The 19,872-nt window shown below is 38.3% G+C and overlaps 2 protein-coding genes across 16 annotated transcripts in view; one reads left to right on the top strand and one right to left on the bottom strand.

The window, feature by feature from the left end:
- LOC139133413 (uncharacterized protein PF3D7_1120000-like) overlaps positions 1–2,645 on the top strand; it is a 51,032-nt gene extending 48,387 nt beyond the window's left edge. For all 15 annotated transcript variants that reach the window (XM_070699996.1, XM_070699994.1, XM_070699999.1 and 12 more), the window contains 2 exons: positions 129–236; positions 1,665–2,645. In XM_070699996.1, coding sequence (XP_070556097.1) covers positions 129–236; positions 1,665–1,696 — 140 coding nt within the window. In that variant the 3' untranslated portion in view covers positions 1,697–2,645. The remainder of the gene's footprint in view (positions 1–128; positions 237–1,664) is intronic.
- A 2,580-nt stretch (positions 2,646–5,225) lies between these two features.
- On the bottom strand, positions 5,226–18,800 carry LOC139133415 (N-acetyltaurine hydrolase-like). Its single transcript, XM_070700000.1, has 7 exons — positions 18,628–18,800; positions 17,943–18,105; positions 17,246–17,436; positions 15,143–15,325; positions 13,563–13,727; positions 12,785–12,999; positions 5,226–9,931 (listed from the first exon to the last, which is right to left on the bottom strand). Exons 1-7 carry the CDS (start codon positions 18,668–18,670, stop codon positions 9,797–9,799), a joined length of 1,095 nt encoding a protein of 364 aa, XP_070556101.1. The 5' UTR covers positions 18,671–18,800; the 3' UTR covers positions 5,226–9,796.
- Positions 18,801–19,872: the final 1,072 nt, after the last annotated feature.

A 19,872-nucleotide genomic window follows, 5' to 3' on the forward strand; every position in this document is an offset into this window, starting at 1 on the left:
ACTCAGAGAAGATGGATATGTTTCAGCACTTTTTTCAGGAGTGTTCATGTCTTCGTTCGTTGTGGATATGGAATTCATCATATTCTGACAGTTTCTTATCCTTTCCATGTCTTTTTTTTACCTTTCAGTTATCAAGGAAGAGGCTGCCGATTCTCGAGCAGAAGTGAAGACGTTTGATCACGGGAAACTAAAACACGTTGAGACCCAGGAGAAGAACCCCTTGCCTACAGTAGACAGTAAGTACTAGAGCCAATCAGTCAATCTTCCCCGTTCTCACATCTGCACCATCAACCGTATTGACCCTGTGTACTCATTTTTCAGCCGGAACACTGCACACAAAGTAAGCCGTAGTCACAAATTTTGGTTTGCTGTTCCCCCCCCCCCCCCTGCCCCTACACTTGAGTAAACCCTCTTTCTAACTTTCATGGCTACCCTACAAATTATAATAATCACCCTTTCAGAAAATATTTGAATTCTCCATGGCACTTCAATGTTACACAGCCGTCAACCTATTTCTGCTAAAAGCACGTACATTGTCCCTGGGTTGACATAATTTCTGTCACTCTGATACTGTATGGTTATTAAGTCTCTCTGGGACTATATACAAATATTAACACCATTCGCAAAAAATAAAACTGTCAAAAAAGGATTGAAAAACAACATATGGTCTTCTAATTATGTCGCGATGAAATGAAGCCCAACACAACGTGGAAAAAACTTGGAATATTTTCAAAATGAGAAAGTTGGATCATATCCCAAATTAGGGAAATCCAATCATACCGAGACAGTCACATGTGTTACGCAAAAAGTTGAGTGACTTAGCTGAAACAAATTTCTGAGTAATTTAAAAGTTTTGAATACCCTGAAACTGAAAGACTTCAACTTTTGCTTAAGTTAAACTTCCTTCAAGGAAACTTGAAACCTTAACCTTTCTCTTTCAAAATCAAAAGCAAAACTTTAGGGGTCACCATGCAAATTTTGGTATGAAAGAAACAAATCATCCAACATTTACCAACACTTGAAATTCAAAATGGCCGCCATTCCTGTGTCAGCTCTTTATGGGGAGGAATTAAATTTTCGATTTGACAAAAATAAGAGGATGAAAACTTTCCAAAACAAGCAGAAAACCAGAAAGGTACAGTAAAATTGTTCGGTTCCAAACATCTGTCTCCGAGGCATATTCTACCTTAAGGTAGTATGCGCCTCGAAAGCAAAAGACTTAAACTTTTACTCAACCTTTCCTAAAGGAATTTTTCAACCCATCTCTTTCAAAATCAAGAATAAAAATCAAATTATAGTACTAGATTTACCAATATTTGAAATTCAAAATGGCCACCATCCCTGTGTTAACTCTGTGGAGAAAAAATAAAATTTTCGATTTTCAAAAAGTTTTTCTTTCTCCAAGAGCTTCAATATGAGCCCCCACAAGTGGTATATCAGAAAAGAATTGTAAAAGTTTGAGAGTCTGAATATCTGTCCCCGAGGCCCGATCTACTTTAATAATACTGAAGGGGATTTTATCCAAGAGACACTTGATGACCCCATCATAAAATTACTTCATAAATTTGATCTGAGAGTCGTGCTGCTTCCTGCCACTTCAAAACCAAACCTGAGTGCGTAATGACTGACATAATAACAAACCCCTTCTCTTTTCTCACTTCCAGCAATCAAGCAAGAAATCGAAGCTACCAAGTAAATCATGTCTGCGTGATCACAGTCTGGTATTAAAAGAATTGAAAAACAAGCGTTTTATATTCTGGACATTTACCTCCATGCTAGTCATGTATTTCAGACAACCGGATAATCGAAATAGCATTTTTTTTTCCTTTTTGATAATGTTCATTTTGTTGTTTACGATACAAAATTTCTGTCTTCTCCCATAGCGTAATGCATAAAAGAATTAATTTTAAATTTATTATTACACCGCGAGTCGGCACGGCAACTTTTACTTCCATGCAAATTAGTTATCTTTGCACGTCATATTGAAGTAGTTATAGCCAATTTAGTAGTGTATTTTAAAATAATTTGTTGACTTGGCAAAGAAAAAAAATTGATCTCAGTATTGTTATGTTCAATCAAAAGGACAATACATGCAACATTTTGTAATATTTGCATTGTTTTTGTTCTACCAAAGAAATATTTGTTCTTTTCCACCCAAAAGTATATGCTCCAGCACATGTATGCTTGCCAACACAGGGCATCATGTACAACAGACAATGCTATTTGTTGACAAATGAATTCTACTTCCTACAAAAAAATTCAGGTATCAACAATAATGCTAGGCATGCATACAGGTTAAATCAACATGTTGAAAACTATGCATTTCGACGTGATCCGTGGTGTAGAACAAGAAGATTGATATTTCACCGATCAGAACAAAAATGCTTGAAAAAGACATCGAAACTTACAGCAAACGTAGCTTTGACAGTCAAAAGTTTCTGACCCCAGGATAACGAGTGCATCTTCCTGAACTGAGCTGCCATGACCAATACTGTTTCACCTTCATTGTGTCTTGCCGAAACATGAATCAATGACAGGTGAAAAGGATATTGAATAATGTGTTTCCAGATTAAATGTGTATAGACCATCAGCATAGCATTGGATATTTGGCTTTTGTGAATAAACGTGATAGACCAAGTGACAAATTATCTTATTTGGATTCTTAGCGGGCTTTGGGGATAGTTTGGAGTCACTATGCAAATGAGATTATCAAATCCCATGTGCATTTCTCGCCAAGTGAGTCACAAGTCTTCCTGCCGTCATTTACTTTTCATTTTGGTACTTAATTCAGTCATCTCTTGACATCCATGCCAAGCTTGGCTTGATATTCTATGGGGGGAGTTTCACGAAAGTATTCCATCCCTGACAAGATCAGCCCCCCTCCCCAGGGGGGAAGGTTACATGAGGGTGTACCATCACTGACAAGATCAAGCCTTACCCCATGGGGAAGGTTGCATTTGGGTGTGTCATTGCTGGCAAGATGATCCCTCACCCAGAGGGAACAATTTATGAGGGTGTGCCCATCACAAGCAGTGGCGGGGAGTTTCATGAGGGTGTGCCATCACTGACAAAGTCGGCTCTTTGTCCCAGGGGGAAGTGGCATAGAGTGTGCTACCTGTTGCCGCTTGCATCTTTATGTTTAGACCCCCATGCAGTGGCCTTTTCCTGTGCATCATGTGTCCCCCATATAACAATACTCCATCTTGTGTGTGATCCCAAAATTCAGATTGTATCCACTTTTCTCAAACACTGCAAACCAAATCACTGAAACAGAGGCAGATCTCTCTGTATCCAACCTGCCACTCAAATATCCAATGCTATGATGAGATGTTTCAGAACGGATAAAGAAAATCAAAAAAGTCTTGCCATGGTAAAGATGTATAATGCACAGCGATACATTTAATATCGTTTTTAAATTCAACAATGAAGTTGCAGATTCCGAATATTGATATTGTAACCAGTTGATGTACAAGATTATGTAGACTTAATGGGATGATGTTATAACAAGAGCTTGACTTTTTGTCCATTTTTAAGTATGTACATACACCCTGTGAAAGTTTTTTTTTTAAGTGACTGGGTTCTTTCATAACTCTGGTCCCAATGGTAATACTGATGTTGGTGCTCCGAATTGTAATGCACTGGTGTTAGGTGTAATGTAACTCAATGCAGGACATTTTGCTGCAAAATTTGAACCTCCCCTCCTCCTCCTCCCCCCATTCCATCTTGAAGATGTTCTGGATTCAATCCATTTGCACTTTTGCTGTGGATTATACCATTTCAGTTGTAGGGGGCGTCAGGGGTTTACAAAACACTCTATCTGCTTGGACGTTTTTTCTGTGTGTGTGTTTTCAGATTTACCTGTGCATGAACTAAATGTAGTATGGACCGCAGCATATCGTTGGCAGACCAGGCAAGTCTGGTGTCTAGGCCGGAAACTATTTTTGGGGAAACGAAACGTAGAGACCCTCCCAGAAGTACTTTTATATGACTATCAATCATGGAACAAGCCCTGTCCATGCAATAAAACTATGCCATAATATGTTGAGTGGAATCACAACATGGTACCAGGTTTATTGATGGACCATAAATTCACCAAGGCAGAAAAGTAATTAATGTTCCTGGCAATAAACCCTTTGTTTCATCATTCATATACAACCGGAAGCAAAGGGAAGTGTATGGTACGGTCATGCTTGTGATCGTCTGTTCTGTGATGAGAACTGATCAGTTGTATCTGAAATATAACAACTTCACAAATTTAAGACTCTTTACATGTAAACTTTCGAAACTTTTCTTGATATTTTTATGATAACCTGGGCCATGGGCAAATTTTGGGCCACATTTTGAACAGAGCGGAGGCATTCAGGCATACAAACATGGGCCTTGACCAAATATTTTTCAAAAGTTTCAATAATGTTTTGATGTATCACCGTGTTGAATACCATGGGTAGTGTTTGTAACTGCACTGCACCCAGCATTTTGTACGCAAACAAACTGGTCAAAGGTCATATCCACCTTGCCTGCCAAGTATTGAATGTAAAGCGACGTTGATGAGAATGTTAATTAGCCAGAATCACTACATTCTCGGTGGGATATCTTCAATAATTTTTGGTATCGCAAGTTCATGCACAGTTTACATGTACATTAGATGAACACAGGTACTAAAATGCCTGATCATACTAGATTTGTTTCATTTTTTCCCCATTCTTAATTATTGAAACGGTAAGCTAAAACACCACTTGTACTTGAAAAAAGAAAATCTGCTGCCAGTTGTTATTGCTTTTTTTGACATGCTCAGAACAAAGTCGTGTGTCATATCTATGTTGTGATATTTTCAAAGACAGAGACATTGTCCTAGCATAATGACAGATCATGACAAGGCAATATAGATTGTGTATAATCGTGATAGAATTATGCATACTGTGTGCTTGTAGTACTCGGCTGATCTTCAGTATGTGAATAGCGCCCTCAGTGAGCAATAGATGTACTCAGCGATTTCTTTCCTATCCAGTAATGTAAGCCTTCCACATTGAATACTGTGAAGATTTTTATCATAAAAGAGACATAAATGCATCATTGTTGAAAAAAGTTGCTGATTTTTTGGTATTCTGTTTTAGTTCAGAAGATAAATAAATCAATGATTGTCAAAAACAAACCAGAAAAAAGGGAAGCAGTTATGAAGAGTTGTATATCATGAAATGTGTGTGCAGTGATGAAATTACAGTTCCTGATTTTTCCATGTTTTATTTTCATTTGTGTTCCTCAATACATCTGAAAAAAATCAGTAACTTGAGCTGTAAATTGTTCTCTGCCTACAGGTCCTGTTAAACATCAATAATCTATAGTTGATGTGGTCAGGCCACAGAGTTGAACAGTTTACAATAGTCGCTATGTAATAGACGGCCAGAGTAATAATTCTTTGTGGTGTGTCCAGGCATATGTTGGTGTTCAGAGGTTTCATAAAAGACACTGTGTATTTTCAATAAACTGTACTTAACCCTTTGCACCCTGACCCCCTGGTACTCTATGATGTCATCGGACATTTATGTCCGAGCCGGGTTCAAAGGGTTAAACACCTGTGTATGCTTGCAAATTGCAGTGTAAATTTTGGAGGTGAAAAAACTTAATTCTTGAATGGACACTCATATTACATGGACGCAATCAAATATAAAACCTGCACGTGTATAATTTTTGTGTTTTTTACCCTATAAAATTTCGAGTGGGTGTAAAACAAAGAATTTCATTACTCTGGCCTTACGAAGGGTGCATAGTTTTAGTTTTGAAAAGGTAGAAAATTGCATCGCTTTCCACGTGAAAGGATAACATGGAATTTTGAAAACTCTTAGCTGTCCTCAAATTTTGACACATTGTAGCTTGAGTATCAGGAAAATACATTCCCCATTGTGTTTACGAGAAAAGATGAAAATTGCATGACTCTGTGAAAATGGTCGATCGACACTGTTAAAAAAAAAGTCTAGCACATGGCCACCATCACTGACTTCAAATAGTCAATATCAAAGACAATATTGCAACTAGTCGGATTTTTTGAGCATTTGGTGAGACATATCTGGTTTATTCAGTTGATAAATTGCACACATCTAGCAGTGCATCATAATCCCATGTCATCTGCACATGTATTTTAATTTAGCGTAAAACTACATACACGTCATCCATTCATAAGATACAATCCCAGATACCAGGTTTACAGAGACCTGAGGCAGCCATCTTAATCACATGACCAAACTTTATCTACATAATCAATCTAGAGAACCACCTGAGAGACAAAAACACATTGTATTTCAACATGACAAGCTGAATTTCTGATTATAAGAAGGCATGTTAAAATTACCCCTGAAAATGTGACCAATGTCAGATGTAGCTTTGTGTAAAGAGAAAACCCCAATAGTCTTTGAAACACATTTAATATGGTATCCTATATCACCATGCCTTCGAACCATGCTCTTTCAAAGAAATGCCTCCATCATGTCAATATGACTAAACTGCTAGTCAGTGTTTTTTCCATATAATTTTCTAATTCCTTTTGCCTCCATTTTGTCCCCAAATGCTTTGTCAATCACTCAGCAATGTTATCTTCAGGATTTATATGTCCATGTTCTGGATCATTTGATAAAAAAGTAAATTTCTGATGATTTTTTTCTCAAATCACCAAAGCATGCTCAGTACTAAATTATGAAAAAAACAAGTCATCGTTGATGACACAGTCCCCACTTGTTAATGGGTGCTTTGATTACAGGTCCTCAGAGAGGATAGAGTCCTCTTCATTAGGTCTGTGATAAAAATACTTTTGAATAAATTCGCTTGATACATGTCTGAGTTGTAGTTCAGGAGATGAAAAAATCGTAATAAAATGGCCACATGGTGGCCATATTGGATCGAATCACAAAACAAATTGATGTGCATAGCTATGACATTGGTCAATGTCCTTGTACCAAGTTTGAATAAAATTGGTTGAGATATGCCTGAGTTATGGCTCTGTACATGAAAAATCGTAACAAAATGGCCGCACGGTGGCCATATTGGATCGTATCACAAAAAAATTGATGTGTATAGCTATGACATTGGTCAATGTCCTTGTACCAACTTTGAATAAAATCTGTACAAACATGCCTGAGTTATGGCTCTGTACATAAAAAATCGTAATAAAATGGCCGCCTGGCGGCCATATTGGATCGTATCACAAAACAAATTGACGTGCATATGTATGACATAGGTCAATGTCCTTGTACCAACTTTGAATAAAATCTGTACAAACATGCCTGAGTTATGGCTCTGTACATAAAAATCGTAATAAAATGGCCGCCTGGCGGCCATATTGGATCGTATCACAAAACAAATTGACGTGCATATGTATGACATAGGTCAATGTCCTTGTACCAAGTTTGAATAAAATTGGTTGAGATATGCCTGAGTTATGGCTCTGTACATGAAAAAATCATAACAAAATGGCCGCACGGCGGCCATATTGGATCGTATCACAAAACAAATTGATGTGTATAGCTATGACATTGGTCAATGTCCTTGTACCAATTTTGAATGAAATTGGTTGAGATATGCCTGAGTTATGGCTCTGTACATGAAACAATCGTAACAAAATGGCCGCCTGGCGGCCATATTGGAATGTATCACAAAAAGAATCGATGTGCATATCTATGACATTAGTCAATGTCCTTGTACCAACTTTGAATAAAATCAGTTGAAACATGCCTGAATTATGGCTCTGTACATGAAAAAATCGTAATAAAATGGCCGCCTGGCAGCCATATTGGATCGTATCACAAAACGAATCGACGTGCATCTGTATGACATATGAAGTAATCCTTGTACCAAGTTTGAATGAAATCGCTTCAGGCATCTCTGAGATATCTGCGTGAACGGACGGACGGACGGACGCACACACGCACGCACGGACGCACGCACGCACGGACGCACGCACGCACACACGCACGGACATGACCAAACCTATAAGTCCCCCCGGACGGTGTCCGTGGGGACTAAAAAGACATTACTTGAGAGAGGAATCAAAAAAGTGCCACAAAGTTTGTGTTTGGGACAAAATGTAAAAGTGCATTCTTTGGCAGATTTTTGTCACATTTATTTCATCATTTTATGAAAAATTGAGTTGTTGGTGATTTTTCAGTACTATATTTCAAAGTGATATAATACATGGTAATTAACTCATCCACTCCACTATCTATATGGGTTACTGTATTGAGTTGAACAGCTGGGATTGAGAAGGAAGCTAGGACAGACAGGCCGACTGAACAGCGCCCTCAGTAGACCAGTATGCAATAGTGTGGATGTATCACATTTTCATTCTGCAAATTCATAAAAAACCCAGTAATCACAGAAAAGTATACTGTTTGTGCAAAATTTGCATGTCATGGGTTTATCTGTAATAAACAGGAAAACTGGTCGGAAAAAAGTTAAGTACGGTTAACAACATTGTGTTTATTCTTTTTGTTTGAGTTGTTTTGCACATTTTTGATCACAAGTTTTCACCAAGTTTTATTACTAGCTCTAAAATTCAGCATCTTTTATCTTTTTCATTCAAGTACAATGAATGTTGGGTTAGGGTTAGGCTTGTATTGATAACGAAAGTAGGTTAACTGGATGCCAGTAAACCAGTGGTAAGTTTAAATTGGTTTCATAAAGAGTAAAATTGTACTATTCAGATACATGTACAGTGTTATGAATAAAAAGGTATGCATTGATATCACCTTGTTTTGGTCCCCGAGCATCTTGTAATTACATAGGCCATTGACACATACAAAGTCATGTGGGCTTCTTTGTGGGCTCTCTCAGCCCCTTGTTTGCCATGCAGCTCCTATAAATCTCTGCCAAATACCCATGTTCCCCAAACAACCTAGCTTTGCTAGCTACACTGGCCTACTACAGTAGCTGGGTATCTTGAGCTTCATTTTGAGGGGACATGTACCAGCTGAAGCAAGGCCAACCATGGGCAGCAAAAGAGTCCTACTTTATTTTTAGTCTTCATGGAATTTTAAAATAATGTTTCAGTCATAAAACTGGAAAGAAATTATATACTTTTACCTACAAAACAATGCCAATGATAGAATGTTTTATTTTTTTCACATTGTAGGATCATTCTTCCACAATTTGTTAAATGGACTTTGAATAGATTGTTGGTTAAAATCAGTACATTAACAGGTAGTCATGTTGCTCCTGTAAGGGATAGCTCCTCTTGACATAGAGGGCGCCATTGTACAACTCGCAAGCAGCAGTTTCCAGGAGGCACCGTGGACCAGTGGTTAGGGCAACGGACTCACTATCAGAGGATGGTGGGTTCGAGACCCGGTTCAAGACCCGGTAGGTCCAGAGTAATGGACTCACTGTTGGAGGACGGTGAGTTCAAGACTCTAGCACGGTGTTGTGCCCTTGAGCAAGGCACTTTACTCCTCATTGCTCCATTGGGGGTTAGTGGGTTATGCGTACCTCATCCTGTAATTGGGCTAACGCCTGTTGGATGATGGACTGACTAAAAGAAAAAAGTTCCCACTTATCCTTGACAGTACTGAGTCACAATGGCTGATGTGCATTGTACTCCGAAGGTTATAAGTATCTAATTGGTCGATTGTCACTATTCACAGCAACTTATGGAGTCTATTTGCATTATTCAATTATAATCGTAAGATTAAGCCACCCAATTGGAAAACAGCTTCCAAAGTGCTGCACATAAGCCTAGTCACAACCCTGAATTTTCATCAGCTTCATCGATCCTACCAATCTGTACTGTCGCATTGTTGGTAGCCAAGTTGTCTTACTTGAAAGTCAACCACCGTCTTGGATTGTCTATCAGAATCTTGTCAATAGTCTCCTGGGAAATTCCTCGTTTCAACATCTTTGGAACGACATTGAGCAGAATGTGAGAGTATCCATGACCACCAAACTTCATCTGTATCCATGGAAACAGGAAACAATCAATTAGTATATGATTACATGCACTCCTGTCACCAACATTTCAGGGCCCATGAAATGGTCTTTGTCAGGATTGCATTCCTAGAGGATCTTGGACATGTTGTTTATTTCTGCAATCATTTATTGCGCATGTATTTCACACCTCTCCCTGATAATGACAATGACATAACAGATCCATTTGTATAACATCTTTATTGAAGACGAGCACTGTAAGTTGATGGCCTGCTATCCCTGCTTTGAATATGAATAGGATTCACTACCTGGTGCTAGGCCTATCTGAAAAACCAGTAAATATGCGTCAAAAAGTGTCATCCACAAATCACAGATTTTGCAAGCTGCGTAATTTTTTTGGTTAATATACCATCACGAATACAAACATAGGGCCAAAGTCCCTGACGCTACTACAGACATGGATACAAAATCAAGTATTTCCTGACTGTATGAAATTATCTCACTAAGGTCATCCTAGGGACCTGTAAACCAAATATTAAAGCTGTCTGACCAGCAGTTTTGAAAAAACAAGCGACACAACAGTCGACAGAGCTCTGCTGTGTTATGTAGAGAATAACTTTTTGTGACACATGTATTGATGAAGAAGGTGGATATCTTTGATAGCTCATTTCAGGATGGCCTGACCAAAAATGGCAAAATTAGCTGCAAAAATACAAAATTGAAGATTTCATCATAATTTCAATATATTACATTAAGATAAAGCCTAGAAACCTGTATACCAAATATCAAAGCTATCAGATGAGTAACTTTTGAGAAAAAAATATTTTGACCAAAAATCGCAAAAATTGATCCAAAAATACAAAAATTGAAGATTTCATCCAATTTCAATATATCACACTAAGACAACCCCTAGGAACCTGTATACCAAATATCAAAGGCATCAGACAAGTACTATTTGAGAAACACATTTTTTGACCAAAAATGGCAAAAATTGCACCGAAAATACAAAATTGCAGATTTTATCATATATTCAATTTATCATATTTAGTTTATCTGTAGGAACCTGTATACCAAATATCAAAGCTGTCAGATGAGCGGTGTTGATGAAATAAAGTTTTGACCAAAAATGACAAAAAAATTCCTTAGAAATACAGATTTGCATATTTCATCACAATTTGAATAAATCTAAGTTGGGTTATCCCAGGGACCTGTATACCAAATAACAAAGCTGTCTGACCAGCGGTTATGAAGAAAGATTTTTTACCAAAAACGCCTTTTTGGCACTAATTTGCATATTTTCAACAATATCAAAAAATTAAAAAAACAATTTCTTAAAATCATATTTTTCATCTACACAACAAATATCAAATCAGTAAGTACTGCGGTTCTCAAGATATTTGAGTGGACGGACGCCTCACAAACGGACATACATACATACATACATACATACATACATACATACTGACGACGGACTCCGGACGGATACCCATCCCAATAGCTTCTATAGACTAATGAAAAATGGAAGGTAAGACCAATCGTTGGCCCTTCAAAGCGCAAAAACTAAAACTTCAGGTTATGGTTCATTAATTTTGCTGTATAAGAAACTGATACCTTTTCTTAGTATGTAGTAGTCTTGCCAACACAGTGTGTTGTATTAATAAAATAAAAATAATATATAAAATGTGCAATATTATTGTCAACAAATGATGTCTAGTCCAGACTAGAATTCAGTTTCCAAATCATTATTGGCCATTATATTACCATGCCCTGTCTGTCGCATTTTAATTGGTCGAGCTGAACCATGTGACCGACCACAAATACACAATATGGTTTGTTTATGTGCCTGTGAATATGAATAATATTGTAACATCCTAAAACGTAAATTGTAATTTGTGCAAAGATCATAATCAATCACAAAATAAAATAGAACACTTGAGGACCAAGTTTAGACAATTTTTTGGAAAAAATCTCCGGATTTGCAAAATTTTTACAGTGCACGGACTACTCACTGACAAGTTCTGGGGCCCCTTTGTCATTCGTGTGGGAAATTTTCGTAAATTTTGACTGTTTTGGGTTTCACTTTATAATAAATGGAAATAACAGACTCCCGCACAGACCATAACGTTTATTTATGGGCGCAGGCGAGAGGAAAGCCACAATTAATGGGCTCGGCGTTATTTTGGCTTCCTCTCGCCCTTGCCCATAAATAAATGTTAATGGTCAGCCCGTGGCCCGTTATTTCTATATTTCACGAATGCGGACTGTGTTGACAAGTAAGATACCGGGCCTTTCTACATGATTTACGGGGTAGAGCAAGAAATGTATGGTACAACACAATCAACAAAAGTACTAGAAATATAACAAAGTTATATTGAGGTTTTTCGCACTTTGAAATTAAAAGACTTCAACCTTTGCTCAAATTTTCTTCAAGTAAACTCTCAATCATTCTCTTTCAAAATTAAGAATAAAAATTGGGGGTACCGTGCAAATTTTGGTACTAGAGAAACAAAAGTACCCAATATTTAACAATATTTGAAATTCAAAATGGCCACCATCCTTGTTTTATCTCCATGGGGGAAATAAAATTCCTGATTGTCACAAAAGTAAGTCAGTAACAACTTTATTTACTTAATAAGCTTCAAAATGAACACCCAGCAAGTGGTATATCAAAAACTTTGAGAGTTCAAATATTTGTCCCCAAGGCAAATGGCTAATTTTAAAAATCTGCCTTTGAGTACACAGGAAATCTATGTCACCAAGACAGTGAAACGTTCCTATATCATTGTGCAGAAAACCACCAGTACTATATCCTTAAGGAGTCAGTAAAACACTTTGAAAGTAATACATCTTCCTACAACAAACAAACAAAACAACTCACCAATCTATGGCGTGTGTGGATGTCATGTGCAATGACAATTCTGTCGGAGAGACCCTCCTCAGCCAGTCTCTTGATCAACTGAATTCTTTGTGCGTCAGTGAGGAAGTCGATATCATTGAAATCCCAATTTGACATCTCAAGGCCAAAGAAGTCCAACTCCAGGTATGTTCCCAGCTCTGCAAATTCTAAATACTCTTCCGGAGTGAAGAAAGTGTCTGAAAAAGGAAAACAGTCAAGTAATTATTTTGTGAACAAAAGCCCGAGCAGCTTCCACAATTAGAAAGTCTGTGGTATGGTAAATTTGTTATCACTATAAAAACAATCCTCAACAAATAAATATCTTTATTTTCACTGATAACTGTACATGGGCAACTGCACATTGTTCTTGTAGAAGCGAATTTGAATATACCAGATGTTAAGCAACTTGTGACGTCCTTTGATTTACTATTTATGGGCAGAGTGTGCAAAATTTAAAAATCAAAAGGAAAGTAGGAAAGTGTCAATTCAGGAGACAATCCTGAGAATCCAGCATCTTGTGACCATTTCTTAATTTGAGTAAACCATGTTGTCGCAAAATTCAGTTTGCCATCGAAAAGTAAACTTCTCAAAAATTGTCAAAAGTTTCTCATTGATTTCATGAGATCCACACATAATTCCACGGTGAAATATTGACATCAGGTATAAAATGAACATGTGGGAAAACAAAACTAGAATTCTATAGAATGGTAAAAACTCTGGATTGCAGAGGTATTCACACATAAAAAGCAAATCAACTTACAGTCAAGATGTGACATCACAGTTTTCTCACAAAGCCCCCCAGCTTCCTGGAAAATCCTCATGATGTCGTATGGGCATTCTTTGAAATCTTCTGGGTGAAATATTACCGGGCATCCAAGTTGATTCTGAGCCAATGCCACAGATTTTATGACCTTCTTCTCTACCTCTGTAATGTAGGGGAGGACAAAAATTGTAACTTTTGATGATGTTTTCATTTATTTTTGTTTGAGAAGACATGTTCTTTATTGTTCCGTCTAAGGAATGTTGAAATATGAACCATTAGCCTTACAACCTCTGTGCATTGTGTGTAATATGCCATGTTAACTCTTTGAGTACTGTAATTTTTCCCGCCAAAATTTCTGGGAAAAATTTTACCAATTTTTATGAATTTCTTGTCATTTGTTTTATAGTTTTTGACCAAACAGACATAACTTTTCATTGGCTACAATTTTAGACAAAAAGTTTTTGAGATTTCAGAAAACAAATTGTCTCAATCTGGAAAAACTTGACTTTGGCACTCAAAGGTTTAATTAATGTTGAGAAGTGAATTCTAGTCTAGACTAAAATTCTTAGTTGAAGCAAAACGACAATTCTGTCACAAGATGATGACAGCCCTACAGATACAAGACAGAAGGAGAGTGACACAGGAAAGGAAGACAATTTAAATCAACAACTAGGGATCAATTTTGACATCTGCAACATTTCTGACGAAAGTATGTCTGGGGAGAAACTATAATCTTTCCAAGAAATTTGATGTGGTTAACACACTGCAGTTACTTCCTCTCAAAATATACTTCCAGAACATTTAATATTTTGATGAATTTCACAAGGCAATTAGCACAGTAATGTGTTTCCATGGGTCGTATTTTTAATCAGCGTATCTGTTGGGATGCATGGCAGTTTTTACAATGGTTGCAATTCTGGGCTTTGAACATGAAAGTCCAATCTCCTTGCTTCAAGCTGTAAAAACGTTTCACTCATTGCCTATTCATGATTCAAATGAAAAACCTAACACTTATCCCTAAACTCTCCAAAGTGGTCATTCTCAGGTTTACATCAATGCCACAGTTGACTCAGCATAACACAGACATATGAATATTTCGACTGCAAGTAACCTGGACTTATTATTATTTAAATACTGTCTTGTTTAAAGGAAAAAACATGACATATACCTTATATCAAGTTGAAACATACTGTTTAGCATTATGCTATTGTTGTGGAGACCTGTGGATTGTATTGTGTGTTCAAGTATAGTACTGTAACAGTCTTTCTTTGTTTCACAAAAATGTTGTATGTGGGTCACCATGTTTTGCAAGTTGTGGTAGTAGTGTACCCCTCAGTTAGAGTGCCACCACTGAATTGAAAGTGGCTCAAGCCAAACCCATCATCCCATTCCCACATGCCTTATGCATCAGTCTTATTCACCACAAAAACACAACAGAATTGAACCAAAAATGTGGCGAAGACAATGGTAGGATTGAAATCTGATCTGTCATTGGATTACAACTTGCCACTTCACCAATCACACCACACCTTACATCAATCCCATCAGCACCTTAAATAGTAGAATTAAAATCTGACCTGTCATTGGATGACAGCTTGCCACTTCACCAATCACACCACACCTTAAATCAGTCCCATCAGCACCTTCCATGATATCTCTAACCAACATGGCTGATATTTCTTCCTTACTTTTCTGGTTCAAACTCAATATGATTTCTTTGTCTGCTTCCAAAAGCAACTCAGCACCTGGCAAATAAAATCCTAAATAAAAGACAAAATCAAATATGAAAATTGTGAAAATTTCCATCTTGCAACTTTATTTTCTAGAGATTTTTAAAGCACTTCGTAACTGTAACTTTTGATCTTTTTTTCACTATTTTGGTTTTTTACGTCAACTGGAAGTTCTTGTTCTACACTTTAAACCATGTTGACAATATACTATTTTAATAGGTTGTCAACACAGCTTCTATATGTGTAAAATGCACTGTTATTATTCACATTTGAATTCTAGTCTGGATCAGAGTTCACTTCTTAATACAGTCTACACATGTACAGGCTGAGTTTGCAAGCTGAATACTGTGTATCTCAACATGCTTTTGGGAGTAGAACAAGAAACTGTAGCTGACGTTAAAATAAAAAATAGTGAAAAAATCATCCAAAATTACAGCTACAGGTAGTTTAATATTTAAGGCCATGGGACTTATACCCATGGGCAGTGTAGCGTCAGCTCATCCCATTACTTTGCATGTTGAAGTACCGGATGATGCTGCTGTACTGTCTTTTTTGTTGACACTTTCAAAAAAGACTTGGTTACAGAAGCCATTTCGTAAAGTGCATTCAAAAAGCAGTGCCATTGTTATTATTCTAAAAGCAGTGTACCATTATTCTAAGGCATCGAGAAAGTGAAAGTTATTTTTCACCAAGAACTTTAAAATGAACCGCCACAAGTGGTATATCAGAAAATAATTGTAAAAGTTTGAGAGTCCGAATGTCTGTCCCCGAGGTGCACTCTACATTAAAGGGACATAAGCTGTAACTTGTGGCAAGTTTTTCAATATTCTGCTTCTGTATATCAATTACCGTGTCTGACCCAAATCTGTTTGTCATGCTGGAATTTTGAGTATTCTTTTTGTCAACACAGCTTGTATGTGCGTAGTGATCATTGTTTATTGTTTATTATAATATGTTCGGCTGGAATCCGGCAATCTGATTGGCTGGAGCCGGGGTTTATATTCTCTACAAGAAGACCTGCGTGCCGCCAATCTCCACCGCAGAGTTCTTATCGGCGTGTCTTTCCCACAATTGCTTGCGCTGTTGCGCGATAAGAACTCTGGTTCGAGAGTGGCGCGCCGCGTAACATGTTTGAGCTCACACAAATTTCGAACGCCAACTTGAGAGTTCAACGCGCCGTAATGTCGAACAAGTCTATGGCTTCAGATTGTTTTTGATCGTTAAATTTTAGGCTAGTGCAGCTTGACGAACCAAAATATGAAGAGTTTCTGTAAGCAGCGGAGTCTGTGTAACAACACCACAATTTTTTAAAGTTTTATGAGCGTTTTTTTTTTAAAGAAAAAATTCTTCAAGTTCGATGTCTAATCGCGATATCGATGCGTTGCGTAACCGTAGTTTATGACTGCAACTGTGCACGCGAGTGCGTTCTGAAACGTTCTTTTTTAGAGTTTGTATGACGCTTGGCGCTCCTGAACTGTTGTGCCAACTTCGGCCCTAAAAATAACGAAATTGTCCACTTGTATTTAACTTCATCATATAATAATGAGGTTATAAACTCGGGTATTTGGTTGCTGATATAAGACCTCTGGGGTGAAAATTAGCATATTTGGGTGAAATAATCACCTCGCTTCGCTCGGTGATTATTTCCCGCCAAATATGCTAATTTTCAGCCCAGAGGTCTTATATCCGCAACCAAATACCCTCGCTTGCCGTTTATAACCTCTAATAAATGAATTCTACTCCGGACTTGAGTCCAATTTTCAACAATAACAATTTAGATTATACTCATATAGGTTGTGTTGATATGCTAAATACTTGACATTAAATTACAGTTTACGGACTCAATGCAGAAAGTGTATAGGGAAACCACAAAACAAAAGTTCTGAAAAAATAGCCTAAAGATACAGCTTATAGAGCTTTAAAAGGGTAGTAATTATCAAAATGTGTCACCTGTTCCTGATATGATGTTGATTCCTGATGATTCTGACATCTCTTTCAGTTTCTTGATGTTGCGACAAATGCCTATGGTTGTACACTCAACTATGGAATTGCCACCATTTTGTTTCAAGTATTTTAGGTCCTCCAAGACAGCTTCAAACCAATCTTGGCCAAAAAGCCTTAAGTTTTCCATATTGCTGTAGCTGTAACAGTGTGATAGAATTAATGGAGCTCTTGTAATTGTGTAAGCATTGACATTTTCCTAATCAGGTCACGAGGTTTGTGAAACTTTACCAAGTAATATTAAACATTAAGCTTTCTGAGGCCAACAAGAAATTCCTGTAGTCTCCAAGTATCAGGGGCAAGTAAGGCTAAAACGCTTACATGTAATATGGTGAGTACTAACCTTAATAGCATGGTTTGTTTGTCAATTTTGTCTCAATCATGCTGAAAGGAAAGCAACGGACTGACAACATATAGCAAAATTTCCACAAGAACTAATGTGATACTGTAGCTGATGGTTTCGGGTTGCTGAATAACCTGGTTAGTCATTTTGTACACAAAAATATCTTCCTACTGTGAAAAGTCATGCCCATCTTTCCACCTACAGCAAATACTGAGTAAATGATAAAATAAAAAAAAATTCATTCTTCAAAGCAAGATGTTATAACCATACTGATGGAAGGAAGTGGTGTGTGTGTCTACTTACGGGTGTTGTTTGACCCACCATGCATTTTGCAAAGTCAGTGGTTCATTGGCTATTTGGGTCACCGGTTCTTTATCGACATCGGTGAAAGCACGTTCATAGTTCATCACGACATGTTCATGTGTGTACGTTGTTCCCAGTTCTTCAGGTGTTATCGGACCAGTGACTGGGGAGTAAAGTGTGCAGTGATCATATTGGTTAGTTGGTTAGTTCACAGTACCTCTGAGGACAGTGAGGTTAATTTTTGTACTGAAATGCAGACACCAGGTGGCTGCAGTTTCGTAGCCCCCCAACTCTCCTTGAAGGTTTTTTTTGTGTCGGATTTTCAAGGGGAGTTGCGGGTCTACGAAACTCCAGCAAGACATCAGGCTGTCCGCCAGTATTGGTACAGGTAGCCCTGCGTGCGATGCTGTTTATTCCCCCCCCCCCCCCCCCCCGGCGTTACACGGTCTCCCAACCACGTGGGAGGCCGTTTGAGGCAGGGAACGCACAGCGTCGTACGCAGGGCTATAGAGGATAACATCCAAAAATATGTAAATATATAAGACAACCAACCAACAACTCCAGGCAAAACCTCGAGCTACTGTATGCTAAAGTATATCACCTTGGACGTGGCCATGGGACACTGACGCTGTGACAGTGCAAGTCCCCGAAGGTTCCCAAAGCCGGTCTTGCCACTAAATCTTACCTGTGAGGATTTTTCCTGAAAGAGACTCATCTAAAGAGGTCATCGTTACATCATATTCATGGTCGTTTGGAATCACAGACTTCAGCTACACACAACAAACTCAGTCAAAGTTGAACGTGCTGAACGTGTGAGGCCGATTGCCTCAGTTGGCGCAAAACAAATTGCTTACTAACAGGTGACCTGTCAGGTGACCTATTTCGGTCGATACTATTTGTACAACGGGATTTAAGATGGGCGGACGGTAATAAAAGATATTTGACTGCAACCACCGACTTACTTAGCCTCATCATGCTGAAATCATGCACTGTCCAGTCCTCATGGTTTGGCTGGACCAGCATGAACAACAGTCGTGAGCGACAATCCCTACCTGAAGTAATGGACGATTCCATCACTTGTTACCCAAGTCAGGCAGCAGAGATGATGTTGCATGAATATTTCCGAATGTTGACCGTCACACAGACTTTGTTATTCCGTGATTATTCCACAGGATATTAAAACTATCAACGGAGAAAACAGAGAAACTGCCAATGTTAGTACACAGAAAAGAAACCAATTGTTTAAAGTGTAATGTTTTTGGAGCAGTCATTTGGTCTAGACCTATCATTTGGTCATGAGAATATCGGCAATGGCAAACAATGCAAATTACATAAACATTATGATCTCGAGAAAACTACCGAAAGTTTGCTTTTGGAGGTGCCCTAGCAGAGTGTAAACACACTTTAGGTACCGTTCAGTTTTTACGGCCGGGGGGGGGGGCCGGCAAAATCCAGGGGGGTCATCATAATTTTGGAATCCGCAAAGGGGGGGTCATCGCTTTTTCACTGGTAGGAAAGGGGGGTCACCACATTTTCAAAAACATAATACCAACAATAAAGTTCACTTTATGCCATGGCCATGATCGACCCTCTTTACCGGCGGGCCGCCTTCGGCGGCCACTACAATAAATATACTGGTACATTATGTATTACCCATGACCCTCTTAACGGGCAGACGCCTTTGGCGGCCCACTCCAATTAGGTTTACTTCATGCAATGGCCATGATTGACCCTCTTTACCGGCGGGCCGCCTGCGGCGGCCCACTACAATAAATTGACTTTATTCCCAATTGAAGCCGCGGCTTGTATTAGAAACATTTTTGAGGGACCCCTGGGATCACGCACTGAATAATGGCAATGGCCGCGCGCCTTCAGCGGCCCTGTCCAGTAAAGTCTACTTTATGCAATAGCCATGATCGACCCTCTTTAC

This window comes from Ptychodera flava, chromosome 5 (assembly GCF_041260155.1).
Source record: "Ptychodera flava strain L36383 chromosome 5, AS_Pfla_20210202, whole genome shotgun sequence".
In the NCBI taxonomy this organism is placed as follows: domain Eukaryota; kingdom Metazoa; phylum Hemichordata; class Enteropneusta; family Ptychoderidae; genus Ptychodera; species Ptychodera flava.

Bases quoted from the DNA above. Each gene is read 5' to 3' on its own strand.
- LOC139133415 (XM_070700000.1), bottom strand. From the start codon at position 18,670: ATGACCTCTTTAGATGAGTCTCTTTCAGGAAAAATCCTCACAG. The intron at 13,728-15,142 runs GTCAGATTTTAA...CCTACATTACAG, and splicing joins AAGCTGTCATCCAATGACAG to AGGTAGAGAAGAAGGTCATA. The intron at 9,932-12,784 runs GTGAGTTGTTTT...CCATGGATACAG, and splicing joins TCCACACACGCCATAGATTG to ATGAAGTTTGGTGGTCATGG.